Genomic DNA, 20,457 nt, shown 5'->3' on the forward strand with positions numbered 1-20,457 from the left:
TCTTTATATTCATTTCTTGACATTTTAGTTTTTGACCTACATATTCTTTTAAAATTTGACTGTTAATTTGAAGTTCTCTGTTATCCATATTGACTAAAAAGACTTAAGATATAAGTGATTTTTTTAATAACTAGTGATCATCATTAAAACAACTAAAATTAATTTAGCTGTGTGGCAATTTGGAACAACAAAAATGTCATTTTGAATCCCTTGGTACCTAACAATAGGTTTTACACATGATTAAGGAAAGATTTTTAAGATTTCTTATGTTAGAAACAACTGTCTCTAGTTTTAAGAAATCGTTCAGTTCTCATTTTTGGAAGGGATCCTAGCAGTCATTTAGTTCAATTTAAAACCAAAATCCTTTCTACAATATTCCTAACAAATACTCATTTGAGAAGTCTTCAGAGATAAAGAAGTCTCATTTTGGGTAACTCTAGTTGTCATACTTAGTCTACATAAGTTTTTTTGTAACTCCCACCCATTGTTTCTAGTTCTGCCTTCTGGAGTCAAGTAAAATAAGCCTAAAGCTTCTATATAACAGCTTTTCCAATTCTTAAAAACAGTTTTTATGTAACTCTTGAGTGTTTTTCTTCTTCTGCCTAAATACCCAGGTCATTCAACTAATATTTATATTTTGAGTCATCTTACCATACTGATCATCGTCCTGTGGAGGTACTCCATCTAATCAATTCATAAAATTATTTCTCTAGTCTAATATGTTGTTTTTCAGTTCCACTCTTTTTGACCTCATTTGGGATTTTCTTGACAAAGATACTGGAGTGATTTGCCATTTCCTTTTCCAGCTCATTTTACAGATAAGTAAATTGAGGCAAATAGGGTTAAGTGACTTGCCCATGTTCACACAGCTAGTATCAGAGGCCACATTTGAACTGAGAAAGATAAGTCTTCCTGACTTCAGACATCATCTTTTTCAAAGTCTTGGAATCATTTATAGCTAAAAGGGATTAGGAGCATAACCTTCACATTTTATATACATGACAAGAACTGTGTCTCAGAGAGGTTAAGTGGGTCCCTCTGACTCCAAATCCAACATACTTTCTATTGGTCTGAGCTGCCTTCTTGAAGGCAGGGATTTGTCAGTCAGGGTCTTTATGGTACCCAGGTACTTGGTAAGCTTTCAGTTAACACTTTTTGATTAATCATTGTGGTTTCTATATTTTACCATTGCAGTCTGAATGGGGCTGAATTATTAATTGCTAGAATATTAACTGGTAGAATCTACCAGATATAGCTGGGATTGGGTGAGCCAAAAACCTACCTTACTACAAATTGGCAGGGGTGTGGACCAGTCCTTTGATTCCCTAGGTATAGAGGACAAATGCTGAGGAAATTCCCTGTGCCAACGTAGATAGGCAGGTGTTTTTCCATTTAATGTTAAGAGTTGCCTGAGGCACTAAAGGAGTCATTGATTGGTGGTTTTTGTTTTTTTGTTTTGTTTTTGCAGTTACATAGCCAGTATGTCAGAGGTGAAACTTAAAATAGATTTTTTCAGTCTTTGAGTCTAGCTCTCTCCACTAGTCCACACTGTCTCTCCTTACTAAAGTTCAGGGAAAATAGACTGGAGCATCACAGAAAAGATGATGTCTGAGGAGTGGCTACTGTGTTCCACAATTTGAATAAGATAAAATTAAGGCCAATAGAGTACAAGTCTTTTCCTCATTATTCCTTAAATTTCCTTATTTGTTCTATCAGTTGTATTAATGATCCCATCCAATATCCCAGATGAGAATGTTTACCTGTTCATAGAACTCTTAACATATCTTTGTGATGGGGACAAGATCTGATATTATGGCTAAATGTTCCCTCAGGAGACTTCTTATTTTAGAATATGATTTAATAGCAAACCCAGAAAACATGAAACCACAGATTTTAAGAATTAATCACACCATCTACATCCAAGACCATCCTTCAGCTTCTCCCCGAACTCTTCATCAGTCACTTAGGCTAAGGTTAAGATTAAATAGGAGTCATAAGAAATCAAGTGACATCAGCTACTTTCAAGCTTCTTTTACAGCTAGTTTCAAGTTAGTTCTTTAAATTAGTCTGAGCTGTTAATGATTTGTACAGTACGTGCTACAAGTTCAAACTGCTTGTGAACAAGTTTGGTAGATTTAAACTTCATCTTGTTTCTGGTACCAGAAGGGCTATTTTCTATATTCCCAAGTATCAAACAATGCAAATAGAAGCCAGCTGTATAAGTCTGATTTCTTTGTATGCCAAAACAAATCCTAACAAGTTCTGAGACTACAGCTTTCAATCCCTGTTAAAAGTATTATGGCATTCAGTTTGGGGATGCAATAGGCCAGTGGTACAATTATTCAGACAGATGGAAATGGACACAGGACTACTGGTTCTAATATTTGGATGTGTACTTGGTGTTCAGATCTTTAAACAATTTATGTATGACAAAACAGTTTGATAATACTTATTAAACTTTAGGGAGTCATGCTTATTAACCCAGTATTGTAGTAGAATGTGTAGCAAACTTGGAATCAAGGGGTCTACACTTTAATTCTGCTACTTAGTAACTTAAGTAAGTCATATAACTCTAAGGGATTGGATTAGAAGACATCTGATGTTCCAGTTTTAATCCAAGGCCTCTTTAAATTTATCTTTGGGAGGGGTATTGTGTTTGGAGAGCTTGTGTTAAGAGAAGATGGGCTCATCTCCACTCTCTGGTTTGGCCATTTTTTCATATAATTATTAACCATCAATACTATTATTTTAAAATAGCAGTAAATTTTTATATTTTGTCTCAGAACATCATTTTGGGTAACTTTTTTTTTCAATTTAAACACCCAAAAAAGCATTTTTACTTATACAGCTGAACACAAAAGAGGGAAAATATAAATATATTGCTTTCAAAACTGATTGAGGGACAGTTTAAATGGTTTAGTGAGAGGAACAGTGGTCCTGGAATTAGGAAGACCTGAGTTCAAATCTAGTTTCAGACACTTACCTTCTAGCTGTGTGACACTGGGCAAGTGACAACTTCTGTACCTCAGTTTCCTCATCTATAAAATAGGGATAATAGCACCTACCTCCCAGTGTTGTTGTGAGAACCAGAGGAGATAACTGTAAAGCATTTAGCACAATGCCTGGTACATAGTAAGCAATATATAAGGCTCTTTGTCACATACCCTATCTATGAGAAACAGCAACCCTATCTGTAGAAATACTACAAAAGTGCACATTCCTCTTATTAGCCACTCTTTTCTTTTCCTCTTTTAAAAATGACTAAAGTGATTTCTTTAAGATGCATGTCCAGCTTCATCATCCTTCCACTCAATAAATTTCAATAGCTTCCTATCACCTGCAGGATCAAATATAAAATCTGTTTATCATTCAAAGCCCCTCATAACTTAACCTCCCCCACCCTCACTTCTTTTCAGTCTTCCACCTTCTTCCTACCAGGTACTCTTTTGATCCAGTGACACTGGCTTCTGGGCTGTTCTGCAAACAAGATACTTAATCTCTTGACTCCCAGCATTTTTTTTCTCACTGTCCCCCATTTTTGGAATGCTTTTCCTCTTCATCTCATCATCCTGGTTGAAGCTTCCCAGACTTCCTTTAAATCCTAACTAAAATTCTACAGGAAACCTTTCCAAACAACTCTTAATTCTAGTGCCTTCTTACTGCTTATTATTTTCTGTTTATCCTATAGCTTGTCTGTATGTACTAGCTGTCTCCTCCTGTTAGACTGTGAGCTCCTCGAAGGCAAGGATTATCTGTTGCCTTTTTTTGTATCCCCAGGGCTTTGCACAGTGCCTGAAACATAGTAGGCACTTAATAAATGTTCATTGACTAAACTTTAGAAGAAAACCAATCCATCCTCAGGTCTGCTGTTTTGTTGTTGTTGTTTTTTTAATTCACTTAATACCCTTTGAAGACATTAAGGTTTTAACAGAACACGTTGTTTCTCCTACCTCCATTACAATTTTGGCACTACAGCATGATTTAGGCCTTTACGTTGTTCAAATAAATTTTATGTTTCTCTGGACTCATGTTTATATTTGAAAGTCTCTACATAATTCTGATCTTTTTATCAGAAATGTTTGAAAGTTTTCTATTCCCTGAAAAAAATCTGTAGAATGATACTTAGCTTTGCAGAATATTCTTGGTGATAAGCACCTATCTTTTGCCTTTTAAGAACATTAGATTCCAAGTTCTCCTCTCATTTATAATCGTAGCTGCTATATACTATGGGAACCTGACTGATTACTTGGTACTTGAATTCCTCCTTTTTGGATACTTGCAGTCTTTTGTTTTATTTTTTGATGTTGAAGCTTCTTAGAGCAGGTGGTCAGTGGATTCTATCTTCACTTTTTTTTTTTTTTCAAAGAACTCTAGTTCTAAAATATCATGGTTTTCAGAAAGTCCAGTAATTTTTAAATTACCTTTTCCTTAACCTATTTTTTCAGATCAGTTGCTTTTTATATCAGATATCTTAAATTTTCTTCTATTTTCTCCATCTTTTAGTATTCCAGTATTTCTTGCTATCTTCTGAAGTCATTAATATTTTTAGTAGGTATTTTCTTTGATTTACTCATCTCTCCAGCTTTAATTCCTGAACTGAAGTTTTATGGCAACCTAATCCATCCTCTGCTAAACTACTGGGTGGGGTAGTTGACCCTCCTTGGTTCCTGAGATCAAGCCCCACTTTGACCTTTGAGGTTCAGAGGGCTAGATCTTCAGGGCCTTGAATGGCATCTCAGGATCAGGACAAAGGGATCTTCAAGTGCTGCCATGGCACTGACCACAGCTGCTCCCTATGGCTTTCAAGGTCCCCACCTTTTTGAGTATCTAACCTGTCTCCAGACAAAGAACCCTCCAAGCTACATATATTTCCAGGCTGGAAAGCTGCCAATTATTTGCTTGCACTAGCACTGACTTGTGGCAGCCCTCTTTACTACTGCCCATGAGATTCTGGCTTGGTTTAGTACACAATTCTGGGATAGAAGAAATTGCTTATTGTAGTTTTCTCTTAATCGTTATTTGGTCTGGCACTAATTTAGTATTTTTGCTGGAATAAAAATATGTGGAACAAGGGCAATTTGCAGCCCTCCGGTCCAGAAGGCTAAGAGACTCATTTTTATAGGAAAATAAAAGATAATGTTTACCCTACTGACCTATATCTCTCTACCTGAAACATTATCTTCCATACCAGAGCAACCTTGAACTCTAACCAAATTCTTCAGATTCTAGAGACCCTGTTTCAGGGGAAGTTAATCCATTCATCTTTGGAGTTCTAGCTCTATCTAGGTCCTACACTTGAGGACTAGTATATAGTCAAGACTAGCCCATTTAGCAAGCTCTGTCTATTCCTGGCCCACGATACCAGACCCTGCTTCACCTACATGTCCCATCCAAGCCATTTATAGGATCCGTCCATCATACCATCTAAAAAAAACAAAACAAAACATCAAACATCATACCATCTCTTCCCCAACTCCTTCGTAGGACAAAACTCCCTTTCCTGATCACCACTACTGTCTAATACAAGGATGGATATTTCTTGAGGACATGGGACTATTTTTAAATATTTGTATCCTCAGACCTTAAATGTAATGTGGTTTCTTTTAGAAGTGATTAATATATAAAGGAAAACTTAGAGAGCAATCTTTTCAAAAGTGAAGTTACATATTCAAAGGGAGTCTGTACTGGATTTTAGCAAGGGATGGGATGCTAGATGAGAAACTGATTACAGGAACCTATGGTTGTTTAGCCTGCGGAAGATTTAAAGCAAGCGTACTCTGACATTTTGTAACTCTTAGATGCCTTCAAGTTTTTTAAGGGCTTATAGAAAGGATTCAATTCGTTTGGTTTCTCTTCTCCAAACCCTGAGCCCCCCTGCCAAATTCAAAACCAGGTAGTAAAAATTTGTACAAGCAAATTTAGGCTTGATAGAAAACTTCCTAACAGTTATCTAAAAGTGAAAATGGATTGCCTTTGAGGGTAATTGGATTCTAATTTTTTTGCAAATTTTCAATAAGGGAAGGGAATAAGCACTTCTCATGTACAAAGTACTATGCTAAGCACTTCACAAATATTTTCTCATTTGGTACTCAAAACAACCCTTAAAAGTAGGGATTGTTATTATCCTCATTTTACAGTTGAGGAACTCTATTGATGACTTGCCTAGGTTCACACAACTAGGAAGCTGGATTTGAACTTAAGTCTCACTAACTCCAGGCCTGGCACTTTATCCATTATATCACCCAGCAGAAGCTGGATGATCACTTGTTAGGCTTTCACAAGAAGCCTATGAAATAAGTATCAAAGATATTATTAAGCCTTTGTTTTGAAGGAAGTGAGACTTAGTGTGTCTGTGTTAACTCCCTACCCCTCCACTACTGTAAGTTTTGAAGAGGCTTTTTAAAGTGAGGTCTCTCCTCACTCCCTAGGCATAGCACTTTGTCACATGGAGGTGGTCTTATACAGGTATCGGTTGGACAACCTGTTCTAACAACTCTTTAAAATTAAATAATTTTTATTAAGACTTCCTGACTACTCAAGCCTTGGCCTGACATTTAAAGTACTCCATCAGCTGGTTAGAGTGTGCCTTTTTTGTCTTATTTAACATTATTTTACTTCACATGCTGTGTTCCAGGTAAAGTTGATTTTTAGTTATATCCTAAACTCACCTTTGCTAGAAGATGCCACCTTTCATCATCTTCATTGCCCAACATTCAGCTCAAGTGCCACACCTTTTGTGTACTCTCTCTGATCTTCTCCAGCTACAAGTATTCTCTCCTCAAATTTACCCTAGAGCCCTTTAAGGTCTTGCCCCTATCATGTGCTACCTAGTTATTATACTTTGTATACGTGAGTGTTCCGCCCAAACAGAACTAAAGTTCTTTGGGGGATCCTTTATATCCACTGTTTAGCTCAGGGCCTTGTACACAGGAAGTGCTTAATAAATGTTGATGAATAAAAGCAAATGATCCCCCAACTCTAGGATTCTGTGATGCCAATAAACTAAAACAAAGGGTTTCCTTCTCAACTCCTTTGTCTCCAGTGAACTGGTGAAAATGTATAAAAACATAAAGATTTCTTACAATTAGACTTAAGGATACTACTCATTTTTCAACCCTTTTGATAAATTTTAAACAAAGGAAGTTTAAGCATCCTTGACAGTTTCCAAAGTTATATTTTATTCAAAATGTTGATTGGCCCATTAGTTTAATCAAATTTTAATATTATAGGATCATGCCCAGTCTTCTTCACAAAGGTGAGAAAGTCATCAGGGCTCAAGCCCATTGTGGCTGTGTTTGTCATTGGATGAAAGTACACTTTTTCATATTCACCTTCCAGAAAAGCAGAGTCCAGAACAAATTTCACATCTCCCTGATCACAGAAAAGAGCCAGAGGTGTGGCACAGCCCTGGCCAACTTTTAGTTTTTCTAGCATGGACATTTCATCAGCAAACCTCAAATTTCCACTTCCAACACCAAGCTGCTTGGCGAGTTCATTCAAGTTAATCTTCCTGTCATGAAGGACTGTTACCAACCAATAACTCTTCTTTTTTTTGTCTTTAAGAAACAGGTTCTTACTGTGTGCCCCTTTCAAGTGTTGGATATGAGGCATCATTTCTTCCACTGTAAATACCTATAAAATAATCACATGATCAGAAGATTATGCTTGGTAAAAAAAAAAAATTCTCCTTATTGTGCAAAAACAGTCAATAACGCGAATCCTCCACACTATGAATCTCATGCTTCCCTAGTCCAAATAGTGGCATATTCAGTCCTCACCACCGCATTCCCTTTCTTCCCCATCACTATCAAACATCCTAACCCCAATTTGTGTTCATTTTGCTCTCTGGCTCATATTATCCCAAATGGGTCAGGGCTCCCTCTTCTCCTACAGGCTCAGCTAAAGGCCCCCCTCAGTTTAGCCTCCTCAACTTCTTGTCAACTTCAGCGGCCCATAACCAATGACTCCAGTAGGAATGGGATTCACCCACACGAACGCAGAGGAGCCACAAGGTGGGAGGGTGGTGAGAGGAAAAGTGAGAAGGTAAAAAAGGGGACAAGTACTTACACTGCTACTTTGTGCTGAGCACTCACTGGGCCAGAGCTTAGAGATGTGACGGGAAATAAAAGAACGGAGGGAGTGCCACATAACCACAGGATAAATGTTTTCAAGAAAAAAATTTAAAAGTGGCGCAGCAGCATGGTGGACTGAAGAGGCCTCAAAATCACGACCTGAATTCAAATTCTAGCTATAAACCCTCAGACAGGTCCCTTCTCAGCGTCCCAGGCCTTAGGGCGGTCCTTACTCCCGATGGTGTCTCTGTCTGGTGAAACCTAGGGGCTCCTCAAAATCATGTTTTTACATGCATCAATAGGGTGAAAGAAGAAACAATCATACTGAAACGAAGAAGCAAGTGCTCTAAGAATAAGCTAGAGAAGATGCAAGTTTAACATCTGATGTCAGCTTGCTGGTGATCCCCATGGGGGGCAAGCATACAGCAGCGGTTTGCCGTTTCCTTCTCCAGCTCATTCTACGGATAAACTAAAGCAAAAAGGCTTAAGCGACTGGCGAACGTCGGAGGCCGGATGGCCGTCCGCTGCCCCGTGGGGCTCACGCCCGGAATCCACAGAAAGGACAGCCGAAGGGTGGATTTCTACCGGGCCCAAGTCACACGACTACTCTGCAAGCCCCCGGAAGGCGCGGGCTGCAGCGGGCCTCTCCTCGGCCCCGCCACCGGGCCATTCCGAACGCTTCCCGCACACACGCCGAGGCGCGCTGCTGACCCGTGTCCTTCCACGCGGGTGCGGCCCGGCAGCGCTTTTAAGACTCCTCTTTATTATAAAGCACTCCGAGCCTCCCTGCACAAACAAGGCGCTCGGCGGCGCTGACCAAGGCCCCTCGTGTGATCGCGGCCGGTTCACCCCAGGGGCCGCTAGATGGCGCAGCGAGCGGACCGGACCGAACTGCGCGACCCTGGCCAAGGCGCTGCCCCCTGCAGGCCTCAGGCTCCTCCTCTGTACGACGGGCTGGAGAAGGCAACGGCCAACCCCTGCCGCACCTGTGCCAACAGAACCGCACAAGGGGTCGCGGGGGGCGGGACTCGACTGAAAAACAACTGAACGAGTGACCGTGGACGCGCCCTTCGACCTTCTTTACTCCGCGATTCCAATACCTTTAGTAAAGGCCAGCCCAGACGTGCGACTCGTGGGGAAGACGAGGCGGCAGAACCGCCCGAACCCTCCCGCCTCCGGCCCCCCGGCCTCCCGCCCCGTCCAGGCTCGCGTCCGCTCCCGCCGCCCGGGCCGTGGGGGGGCTCACCTCGGGGTGATCCACGCTCACCGTCGGAATGCCCAGGTGGCGGAGCTGCTCCTCCAAGGCCGCGCGGAGCTCCGGCCCGGCCATGGTGTCGGCGTCGGGCCTCTGCCCCCGTGGCTGCCTGGGCGTGGCAGGCCCGGGGGCGGGACTGAGCGCCGGCCCTCCCGAGGCGGGCGTCTGGGCGTGGCCGGGATGGAGGCGTGGTCGGTCCAGGGGCGGGGCTGAGCGGCGGCCCTCCCGAGGCGGGTGTCTGGGCGTGGCCGGGATGGAGGCGTGGTCGGTCCAGGGGCGGGGCTGAGCGGCGGCCCTCCCTCTGCCGCCCTCCCGAGGCTGCATGGGAGTCCAGCTTCGCCTCCCTCTCTCCCCGGTCGCTCCCATTCATTTTGTCACTCCTCAAAAAGTGGCTCCCGAGGCCTCGCCGCTCTTTAAATATCCCCCCAGTCTGGCTGCGGCGTTTTTCGAGACTCGTCACGGGTTCCCTTAACGCTTCGTGCTAGACAAAGTGGCCTTTTTGGTATTACTCATTCAGGAGATTCCCTGTCCCACCTCCACGTCTTTGTACAAGCCGTTACCCTGGCCCAGAAAGCTCTCCCTCATCCCCTTCGTCTCCTTTGCCTTCGAGGCTTCTCTCAAGGGCCACCTGCTTCGCGACACCTCGTCCTGCGCCCATTTGTTACACTCAGGGCCTGCTACAGCACACGTGCATACGTATATAAAAAACAAACAAGTAAATTCTCGTTTAATCCACCGCCAGGGTCGCTAGAAAAGGAGCCGCGATGCCCGGGAGCCCCTCTCTACTTTCCCTAAGGCTGAATCCTGGCCTCCCCAGGCATCCGCGTCGTCCGAGGGGGGGAGGGGCCGGGGGAACCCCGCCCTTTCCAGGAGGCTGAGGCCGGGGAGCCGCCTCCGCTTGGGCACGTGACGCCCTCGTGCGGCTGCGGAGGACCGCCCCGACCTGCCCGAGGCGCCGGGTGCGCCGGGTCCGCGCACGGGCCTTGCCCCTGGGACGAAGTCTGATGGGGTGCAGGGCGCACGCGCAGTCCTGAAGAGCCTGTCCAGTTGTTTTGTGAAAGGAAGAAAAAGGGCCAACCCTGCCGTCCGCGAACGTGTCTTTTCAATATTCCCCCCAGTTACACGTAAAAGCAACCTTTAACATTCGGAGTTTGTTGTGAATTCTGGAGTTCCCCACGCTGCCCTCCCTGCCCCCCCCCCGCCCGCCTCCCCCGGACAACAAACAATTTTCTATAAATCACGCGTGTACAATCACGTAAATCACATTTCCGCATGGGGCGTTTGGGGCAGGACAACGTGAAAACACCCCCTCCCCAAAGAAGGGAAGTGAAAACCATCAGGCCTCCGCGGGTGTGCTGCGGCTTCCGCACATCAGGGGTCCCGGGATCGCCTCAGCGCACGTTCATTGAGCGCTCAGTACGAGGCGGGCACTGCGGCGGGGGACGGACAGACGGTGCGCCAGGCACGCGCCCCTGGAGTCCGCGGAGATCCTGGACAACCTTCCCGCGCAGCGCCCTTCCTGGGCTGGGCTGGGCGGGACAAGGCTGGACAAGGCCGGCCCTGCGTGGGGTGTCACCGGCCTTCCCCAAGAAAGTCTGGAGAGGCGAAGACGAGGGCAGGGGGTGAACCCGAGAGGAGGAGGAGGAGGAGGAAGGAAGACGGATGTGTGGCAGAAAAGGGGGCTGCGCTGGAGACCCGGACTCCAGGCGCTAATCCAGTCCTCAGCTCCTTTCCCTGGCTTCCCAGAGCACGTAAATAATAAATAATTCGGCTCCTAACTGGTTTTTGTGCGAGACTACAAGTCTGTAGCTTGAGGTTGAGAGAAGGGAAAGTAATCCACTGAAGGAGATATTCCTCCCTGCTAGAGACGCGCTTGACGCCAGTAAGGGATCGAGGAAAACGCCCTGGAGCGGAGGTGGGGAATTGAATGAAGACCTTTGGCCAGAAGGGCTCAGCCCCCTTGGGGTGTGGAGGTGAGATGGCCTCTGTACACCGTGAGTTCGAGACCCACCCCTCCGCCGGGAGCTGGACGGTTCCGTCATGTAACCCCGCTTGGTGGGGTTCCCCCTCTCAGACATGCTTTCCCACAGGACCCACGAGTCGAGAATGGAGGGATAATTTAATGCTGATATGCATGAGGTCCATCCAGCAAGCACAGCGAAGAAGAACTCTCCAGGTTATTCTGGTTCGGGCTGATTTCGGGCCTGGCCCTTCCCATCAAATACCTTTCGACTTCGGAAGACCTTGTCTGCCTCGTGCCTGGTGGAGTCCGCCCGCAGCCCGTGTGACTTATTCTCCATGACTTCATCAACTAACACCTCCTGTGGAACCCCCTTGCTGCTGGCTCTCGCACCGCTGTGCTCCAGGGCCGGGAGCTGAGTCGCTTGGACGTGTCTTGGCAGTACTATTGATTTCTGAGTGTATTCCATTACTCTGCCTTGGAACTTGGTGAGAAAAATTCATGAGAAAGATGTAAAGATGTGTTGCCTTCTTCTGCCTTCCCTGCCATTGTGGAGGTGCCACCGCTCTCCCGTGCTGGAAACCTAAGCGTCACCCTTGACTCTCCCTCTGTGTCGCCGTCCTATCCAAGTGCTTTCCAAGTCCTGTCAATTCTACCTTCTTCACGTCTCTCCTTCGCCTCGGACACCGCAAACCTTCTTCCCTGAGTGCTTGGACTGCTGTCTGCCTCAAGCCTCTGCTCATTCCTGCCAGCCTCCGCTCAGCTCTCAACTGACATTCCTCAAGTATAGATCTCCCCAAGTAATTCTCCCTCACCCCTAATGGCTCCCTGCTGCCTCCAGGGTCAACCAGAAAATCCTCTGTTTGACAACCTCCACGTTCACTTTATCCCGGCTGTCTTGTTCTCTTCTCAGTAGATCCCAAGTTCAACATTATCCCCAATCTCTTCATTGCCTATTAATATTCTCTTCTATAGACTGTGTAAGGTACTACTTCCTGCATGACTAAGTAGTCATGAATTTCACCCTGCTTCCAAAATCTGGCCAACAGCTTCTTGGTTCCAGTTGGCCTGTAAGGTTACCATGGATTTGTCTGCCTGAATTTTTTAGTTGCTATCGTTTTGGGCTGAAGGGACCTCACAGACCATCCACTTATGCAATCCTCATCTCTTTTCTGGGTCCCAGTCCCAAATCAACCAATATTCCTCGACATTTCCACTGAGACGTCCCCTAGGCACCCAGATTAATTTCCAAAGCAGAAGTCGTTATCTTAAAAGGAACAAGCTGCTGGTAATATAGATTAGTGATTTTATGTATAATCCCTCCCCATTTTTTTTTAGTTTTTTATGCAGAAATGCTCAAGCTCAATAGTGTTTGTTAAATAGTGTTAAATATATATATGTATATATAAACTTGTTTTTAAAGAACCCTATTTTTCTTGCCTCCAGACCATCTCTCTCAATTTATCCTACACGCAGCTTCCAGACTGGTTTTCTTTAAGCACAGGTCAATGTCACTTATGTAAGAGAAGCTTCCAAATCTCTTACTTGACTGCACAGTAAAATTAAAAACTCCATAATTTGCATTTTAAAGCCCTTTACAGTCTGGTTCCAAACTTAATACACATCATTCCCATTGACACACTCTGTGTTCTAGCCAAACTGGTGAGCATGACATTCCTCGTATGTGATATTCCTTCTCTCTCCTCTGCCTTTGTATTCCCTGGATGACGTTTCTCATTGTCTCACCTTTTTGGAATCCCTCTTTTCTTCAGGTGCTACTGCTGGGGATGGAAGCTCAATTTCAGGTGGACAGTCTCGGGCAGGTAAAGGTGGGAACTTCTAAATCTTAGAGTTCTCACGAGACCCCCCAGGAAACGACTGGGAATCGAGGTGAACCGAGCTATCTCGTGTATTTCCGCCTCTTCCCGTGAGAAACGTGATGGGAGAGAGCTCTCCCCGCCCTCGAGATTGTCCCGGATCTGGGCACACTATTGTTATCTAACAGCACGGTATTCAGATGCAAACTATGCTGCTGGAGGGTTTAAGTAGGATCAGGAAAGCCTGAAAGTTCTCTTGGGCGGAGGGGCGCGGAGCGGACAGGACAACAAGGCTCCGCTTTTCCTCTCTCCTCTCTCCTCTCCCCCTCTCTCCCCACTTACACTTCTACTTCCAATCTCTTATTGTAAGATCTTTGCCTCCTTGGGAGATTCTTCGCTCCCTCCTAAGGAAGAATTCCCCTGCACTTGTAACTAGACCCTGAAATAAAGCTCAACCCTTGTTCGACTCTGGAACGTCCTTTCTCTCATACGAGCATCCGGTTTGGCCAACCGAAGACCTCCGATAGAGGTAAGGGAAGACTCGGGTAGCCCACAGGCCTCTAGGCCTGGCATGCTACCTCCTAGGCTTTTTTGTGTTTTCTCAGTTCTTACTGATCACCTCTCCCCCACCCCCCAAAAAAACAACAAAAATAAATAAACAACAAAATACTTACTTTTTATCTATGAACATATTATATTCTCCCAGGCATATCTAGGCTCCTTAAGGGAAGAGACTTGAATTTTTGGCTTTGTTTCCTTAGGGCCTAGATGCCTGCTGAATTGAACAGAGCTGAACTTGTACCTGAGGAAAAATATTCTTTGAAATATATCTGATGAGCTGTCATCTGGCTTTTGATTGCTTAATTTTGTCCCCAATGAATTACTGTCTCTATGACTATTATTCCTCTTTAAGTTAATGATGTCATGTATTAGTTATTCACAAGTATCCTGGATTACTCCTTCCTTTGATTTGGATATAACTAAATTGCTTGACTATAGGTTTGCCTTTGTCCGATGACAAAGCCCACTCTGATGTAGGAATTCCTTAAAAGTCTTTCATTTAGGAACCTAAAGGAGAAAGAAAAGAAGAGGAAGGAAGAGGAAGGGGAAAACCAGTTCAGCTGATACCATCTCTCCCTAAATTTTCCAAAGACCTGCAGAGGTAGGGTTCTAAAGTTCATTCAATCAATAGACATTTCTCAGAATTACAGAATTTAGAGCTAAAAGGGATCTCAGTAACTGTCAAGTCTTATTCATACCTCAAAATAATCCACACTAGAACATACTTTAAAAATATGCCCTTGCTTACAGACCATTTCTCTAGACTTTAGAGTAGAGCTCATTGTTAGGAAATTTTTCTTGACATCAAAATCTAAATTTTGTTTTTGTTCAGTCATTTCAGTCATGTCCAACTCTTCATGATCCCATTTGGGGTTTTCTTGGCAAAACCACTGGAGTGGTTTGCTGTTTCCTTCTCTTCATTTTACAGCTGAGGAAACTGAGGCAAGCAGGGTTAAGTGACTTGTCCAGGGTCACATAGCTAACTAAGCTAGTAAGTGTCTGAGGCTATATTTGGATTCAGGTCTTTCTGACTCCAGGCCCAGTACTTTATCCACTTAGCCTGTAGTTGAAAGTCTTAATTTTTCTATTTGCAATTTTCATCCATTATTCCTGATTCTGCCCTCCAGGACCAAACAGAAGGCTAATCTTTCTTGGATAGATACTTGGAGATAATGGACATATCCCTTCTGAAGGGATATTTATGAAGCATCCCCAATTTCTTCCTTCAGTTGTCATATGACACAGACCTGTGTTCTCTAGGAGTGTGCTGGAGCCAGCTCATATTGACTCTTGAGAGCTGATTGCTAAATTTTCACTGTAAGCACTTATACCTTGAAAATCAGCAAACACTATCAATTATGTTTTGATTTGTTTGGTTGGTTGTCTAGACTTGAGAAACTAATGGAGAAAATGTTCATAATGTAGATTCAACCTTAAAAGCATATGGAACAATTTTTGAAGTTAGTTTTTAAGCACTTATCAGCATACCCCTGCCTTTATCTTTCTCCTATTACCCTTCTCTGGACACTCTTCAATTTATCAATATTTTTACAGTGTAGTACACAGAACCGAATATGATTCAGCTCCAGATAAGATCTGATGAGGGCAGAACATAGTAGAACTATTACCTCTTCACTTTTAGTATCTGAGTGTAGGATGAAGTAGAATGGGGAGATATTTGAGGCAGGACAACTATCCAGAAGACAGCAACAGTTCATGTGTTGGGGTAGCTATTTGGGTTAGTCTAAGAGAGGAGTCAAAGATGTTCAAGTTGCAAGGCTGAATAACTGAAAAAATCATGGTGCCTCAACAGTAATAGGAAAATTGGGAAGAGTGGAAGCCTGGGGTGGGAGGAAGATTATGAGTTCTGTTTTAGATTTGTTGAGTTTGAGAGGATTATGGGACAATACAATTGAAAATGTCTTGAGAGGCAATTGGTGATGTGGGACTGCAGCTCAGGAGAGAGACTAAGGCAGGATATAGAGACCTTAGAATTATCTCCATAAAGATGATAATTGAACATATTTGAGGTAATGAGCTCACCAAGTGAAATAGTATACTGGGAAAAGAGAAGAGAGTGTAAACAGTCCCAGGACAAGTATTTCCATTGACTTACTGAAGGAATTTTTGTTCAGGTACAGGTTGTAATGGATATCTTCTGAGCTCCCTTCCAACTCAAGACTCTCTGATTCTGCTAGAGTGACTTTTACGTTGACCATCACCTAGCATAATGTAGTATACGGAAGTACCTAATAAACAGTACTTAATGAAGTGAGAAGAGTAAATCTGGGTTACTGTATTTTAATTCTTTGCTTTAACCCAAGTCACAGAACTTGGAAGATAGTTGAGAGAGCCTGAATGATGTCTAAACAGGTCCAGGCATCAGTCCATTTTGGCAGAGATGAAAAGCTTGAAAAAGTTTCTTCTGCTTGCCAAGACAGAATTGGAAAAGAGACTAGAAATGTTTCCGGTGATAATGCAGCCTGCCTTCTCCAGGCATGCTTCCAAATTACTTAAACTTCAAGATTTTTTATTAAGATCTGAACCTACAATTTTACTTTTCTTTCTTTTTTTTAGGACAATGAATATTTGTCACCTAAAAAATAAGACTGTTTCCCACAAGAAATGCTCTTTTTTCATGTGGTACACAATCAACATTTTAATTTGCTTAAAATAGTTTCTGAAGTATGACTGCCTTAATTCAAAGTGGATTTTTTTTTTTGGTAACACCAACTAAAGAAGAAACCTGAACAAAATCTCCTCAGTTCAGGCAGAGCTCATGAAGGTATTTTGATATTTTCATTAGATAAGAATGAAGGAAAGGAAAAACTAAATATTAAGAATTTAACAAGGCTGGCCATGTGACTAAAGGTGATGTCAAATTAAGGCAAAATACACGTTAGCTTACATCTTGGGTGCCATTGTGGCTTTCTCTCCAAGGAAAATATGAGTAACACGTACAATCTGATATTATTGCCCCAAGAAGTCAAAGAAAAAAACTTTTTTTCATTCTTTTAATGAAGTCAATCAGCAAAAAAACAAATTTATTTTTGTGTGTTGCATCATGTTTGGGGGTATTTGGCTGTTATTGGGGTTTTTTAAATTCACATAAAATAAGTATGTAAAACTGAATGTCAGCAAAGGAACTTTTACCCTGATCTGAGCAATTGTTTTTAAACCCATTTCCAGTAAGTCCTAATGCTCTGTGTTTTAGATGAATGAGTAATGAATGGGGGTGGGGAGGTGGAGCCTCCTAAGCTGGCAACTACCAGTGCCTTCTTATCCAGGCTTCATTAGAATTACGAGCATTAGAATTTTGCCCTGCAAAGTGAGATGAACAACAGTTTGTTCTGAGCCACTTTTCAATATACTCTGTGATTCTTCTTGAGTAGCCATCCCTGTCTTGGTGAGCCCCAGACTTCAACATTAGTGAATGGAGCCTTTGTATCCAGTGTGGAACCTTGTTAGCAGGATGCTCTTGGAATAGCCTAAGAAAATGGATTTCCATCTAAAGGACTTGGCATATTAGATTTCTCTGAGCTGTTAGTGTGTATTTGAAAGCAAAGTAAAAATCATATCTTCCTGAGACTTTTCTTTATGTTTTATCATTTCAAAATGATTATTTTGAATAGATTAGGATAGAAGAGCAATTATAGAATTTGTGCCATAGTCTTGTTAGCTAAGTATAGAGATTGTTGAATGATTTTCCTCCATGAAATTAACTTACAAGTGGAATAAATTTGCATTAATTCTAATCAAAATTGAAGGATGAGACCAGAAGTCACATAATGTCAATCCTTCACTCGGTGTTAGGAATGATCTATTTTTTAAAATCTCTGATTTGAATAACAACATAAAAACATCTTTTGAAATGTATTAGATTGTAATGCTACAAAGAAAAATAATGATTTTGGTTAGAAACAAAACCATTTTAAATGTTTTCCTTGAAGCAATAATTCTCCTAATCATTAGTGAATCTTGGAATGTTACTAGAAATATTGGCATAAATAAAATGTGGAGATGAGGTTTTTCTGATTTGAACCAAGAATTCCATAATGTCTCCACTGAGTTATATTGGACTAGTGATTTTTAAATGAATGCTTTATCTTTAATAGATTATAATTTTTTACTTTACCAAACATATTCTGTTGTTACTTTTGATTTTCACATCGTCTTCACTTCTGAATATATCCCCCTTTCTCTTACTCAGTTATCCATGCTTTTAGTAATTATTTCAACTTTTTTTATTATGAACTTAACAATCATCAACATACATGGTAAAGAAAGTCCTTTGGAGACGAGTCTGCAGTATGGCCTGGAGAGGATGAAGGCCTAGACTCCTTGTTAACCTTCACAGAAGACACTCCATCTTCTTACTCCTAACTAGCTGTCTCCTGTACCTAGAATTCTCTCCCTTCTTTCTTTGCCTACTGGTTTCCTTCAAGTCTGGGCCCAAATCCTACCTTTTACAGGAAACATTTCCAATTCCCCCTAAATTCTAGTGCCTTCTCTCTTTTGATAACTGCAATCCCATATATATCTTTTTTTGTGCAATAAAAAAAAAGTCACCTGAAAACAAAACCCATTGGACTTACCAACTATTCTTAATCAAGTGGAAATTGATCTGAACAAGAGTTTGCAACACATCCTTGTTTAAACTTTGAAAAACAACCTCTCATTTCTTTTATTACCTTGTTCACAGCTTTTATTCAGGCCCATTCTACTTTCAATGAGGATGAACATGGCATCAAGGTCAGCTACTGTACTGATGATAAATTCTTCAATTTGAAAAGGCCACAAGCCAAGGCCGAAGTGGAAGGAGTGTTGGTACATGATTTTCTGTTTGCAGATGCTTGTGCACTCAGTGCAGCCTCTGAAGTTGAGATGCAACAAAGTATGGACATCTTGGGTTGTAATTTCTATTTTAAACTTTGTCAAACTCTGCTATCTTATTGTATTTACAACCTATGCAATTAAGAAATTCCTTTCTAATGATCTAATTAATCACTTATGGAGACCATAAATCTGAAGGACACAGAACACCTTCTTTGTCCTAAAACAGATTTAAGGCTGGCTGTTTTTGGTATCTGATAGCTAGATTTAATATCTAGCTCCGTGGATTTAGCCTATTGCCTCTACTTTAACCAAATTTTCAGGTAAACAGTAAGTATTGCTTATCAGACAGTTGGAAGCCATGTCTGTTGATTTTGATTTCTCTATATTTTCTCTGAATTTCAGGGTGCTGACTTCTTCCCCTGAACTAAGTAAATGATACATGTGCTTGATTAAAGTGATTGTTGATCCCTCAAAAAAAAAACAAAGAAAATGTCTAGTCTTCCATCTTTTTGATTGAGAACCTGGGAGTCGCAGTTTGGGTTAGTTCTAAACGTTTAGGATGTACTTGCTCTGGTGAATTTGTCCTCTTAGAATTCTCGTTTATCAAGAGGTTCATTTATTCACTAGATTGAAATTGTGAGTAGGGATAAGAGGCTAGGGATTTCATAGCTAGTGGAGAACAGACTCGATTTTATGGCTGTTTCCATAAAACAATTTGCAAAGGAATAAAAAACTATGATATAGTATAATGAGCCTGAATAAAAGCTCTGAACAAGGTAATAAAAGAAATGAGAGGTTGTTTTTCAGAGTTTAAACAAGGATGTGTTACAAACTCTGGTTCAAATCAATTTCCACTTGATTAAGACTAAGATACTGCTATATTATTCTTATTCTTTTATCCAGTTATTTACCAGAGGTAATAGACAATGAAGGACTGGGCTAGATTGAGTGTAACAGAGGATTGGGTATAGCAACATGGAAAGTCCAGTTGGACGGGATTATATCCTTGGGCCAATGCCAAATCAAGTGGGAAGATGCAAGGAGAATTGAAGGGGTTTTCCAGAGTCAATACCCTGCCATTGTCAAACAAATAGAAAGGGATCCTGGCAGATTGCATATTGACTTAGAAGACACATGAACGTTATCTATGTTGTATTGTATTTTTATTTATTTTGTTAAACATTTCCCAGTTACACTTTAATCTATTTTTGTAGCCAGCTAGTTTGGCCCATTTTGATACCTCTGGTCTAAGACACAAGCAAACAAACAAAAAAAAAGGTAAAAATTCTGTGAATTAATGCTTAACTCCCACTCCCTAAGCATCCCTCCCCTACAACACCCACCATTCTCTGCACTCAGTCCCACAATCTAGCCTGCTACTCCTTCCTCCTTCTAGTGTTAGGAGACACAAGCCCTAACATGCTGAAATTTGTGGAGGCCTTGAGAACCAGCATCTTGGCAGCATTTTGTATTGTAGAAGATCTCTATAGGAGAATGGAGGAACAGAGCGAAATGGCTGGACTTGAAACATCTCAACTCCAGACCTACCATTCCCTTCCTCTCATAGCCTCAGATATTGTAATAGCGATTCAAATGGAAAGATCTTTCCCATTCATTAATAGGCCCATGTGACCTGCTTAAATCACCTGGAAGCCTAAGTCACGTGTGGTGGGAAGAGCTTGCTGAAAGGGTGGAACTGGAAGGGTGTAGTGCAGAATGGGGGAGGAAGTGAGGAGGGAGGGGTTTAGGGGGGAAATCTTGGGAATGCCTTTGTCCACGACAGTGCTAATGTGCATTGACTTTTTAGCTTAGCTACTATGACAGATTTAGCTTTCTGGTTTGGGGATTTGGCTTTCCAGTGTCTGAATAAATGTTTTTTTTCTTCTGCCTTCTATATGGAGAATCCTTTATACTTTGCGATTCAGAACTATGCCAGAATATTCATAGCTGTTCTCA

General features: G+C 42.1%; 1 protein-coding gene across 1 annotated transcript; it reads right to left on the bottom strand.

Moving 5' to 3' along the window:
- Positions 1 to 7,154: 7,154 nt before the first annotated feature.
- Positions 7,155 to 10,244, bottom strand: LOC140521002 (prolyl-tRNA synthetase associated domain-containing protein 1-like). The gene is made up of 2 exons (XM_072635535.1): positions 9,319 to 10,244; positions 7,155 to 7,632 (listed from the first exon to the last, which is right to left on the bottom strand). The coding sequence occupies exons 1-2, from the start codon at positions 9,691 to 9,693 to the stop codon at positions 7,207 to 7,209; spliced, it is 801 nt and encodes a 266-aa protein (XP_072491636.1). The 5' UTR covers positions 9,694 to 10,244; the 3' UTR covers positions 7,155 to 7,206.
- Between the last annotated feature and the right edge of the window lie 10,213 nt (positions 10,245 to 20,457).

This window comes from Notamacropus eugenii, chromosome 1 (assembly GCF_028372415.1).
Source record: "Notamacropus eugenii isolate mMacEug1 chromosome 1, mMacEug1.pri_v2, whole genome shotgun sequence".
In the NCBI taxonomy this organism is placed as follows: Eukaryota; Metazoa; Chordata; class Mammalia; order Diprotodontia; family Macropodidae; genus Notamacropus; species Notamacropus eugenii.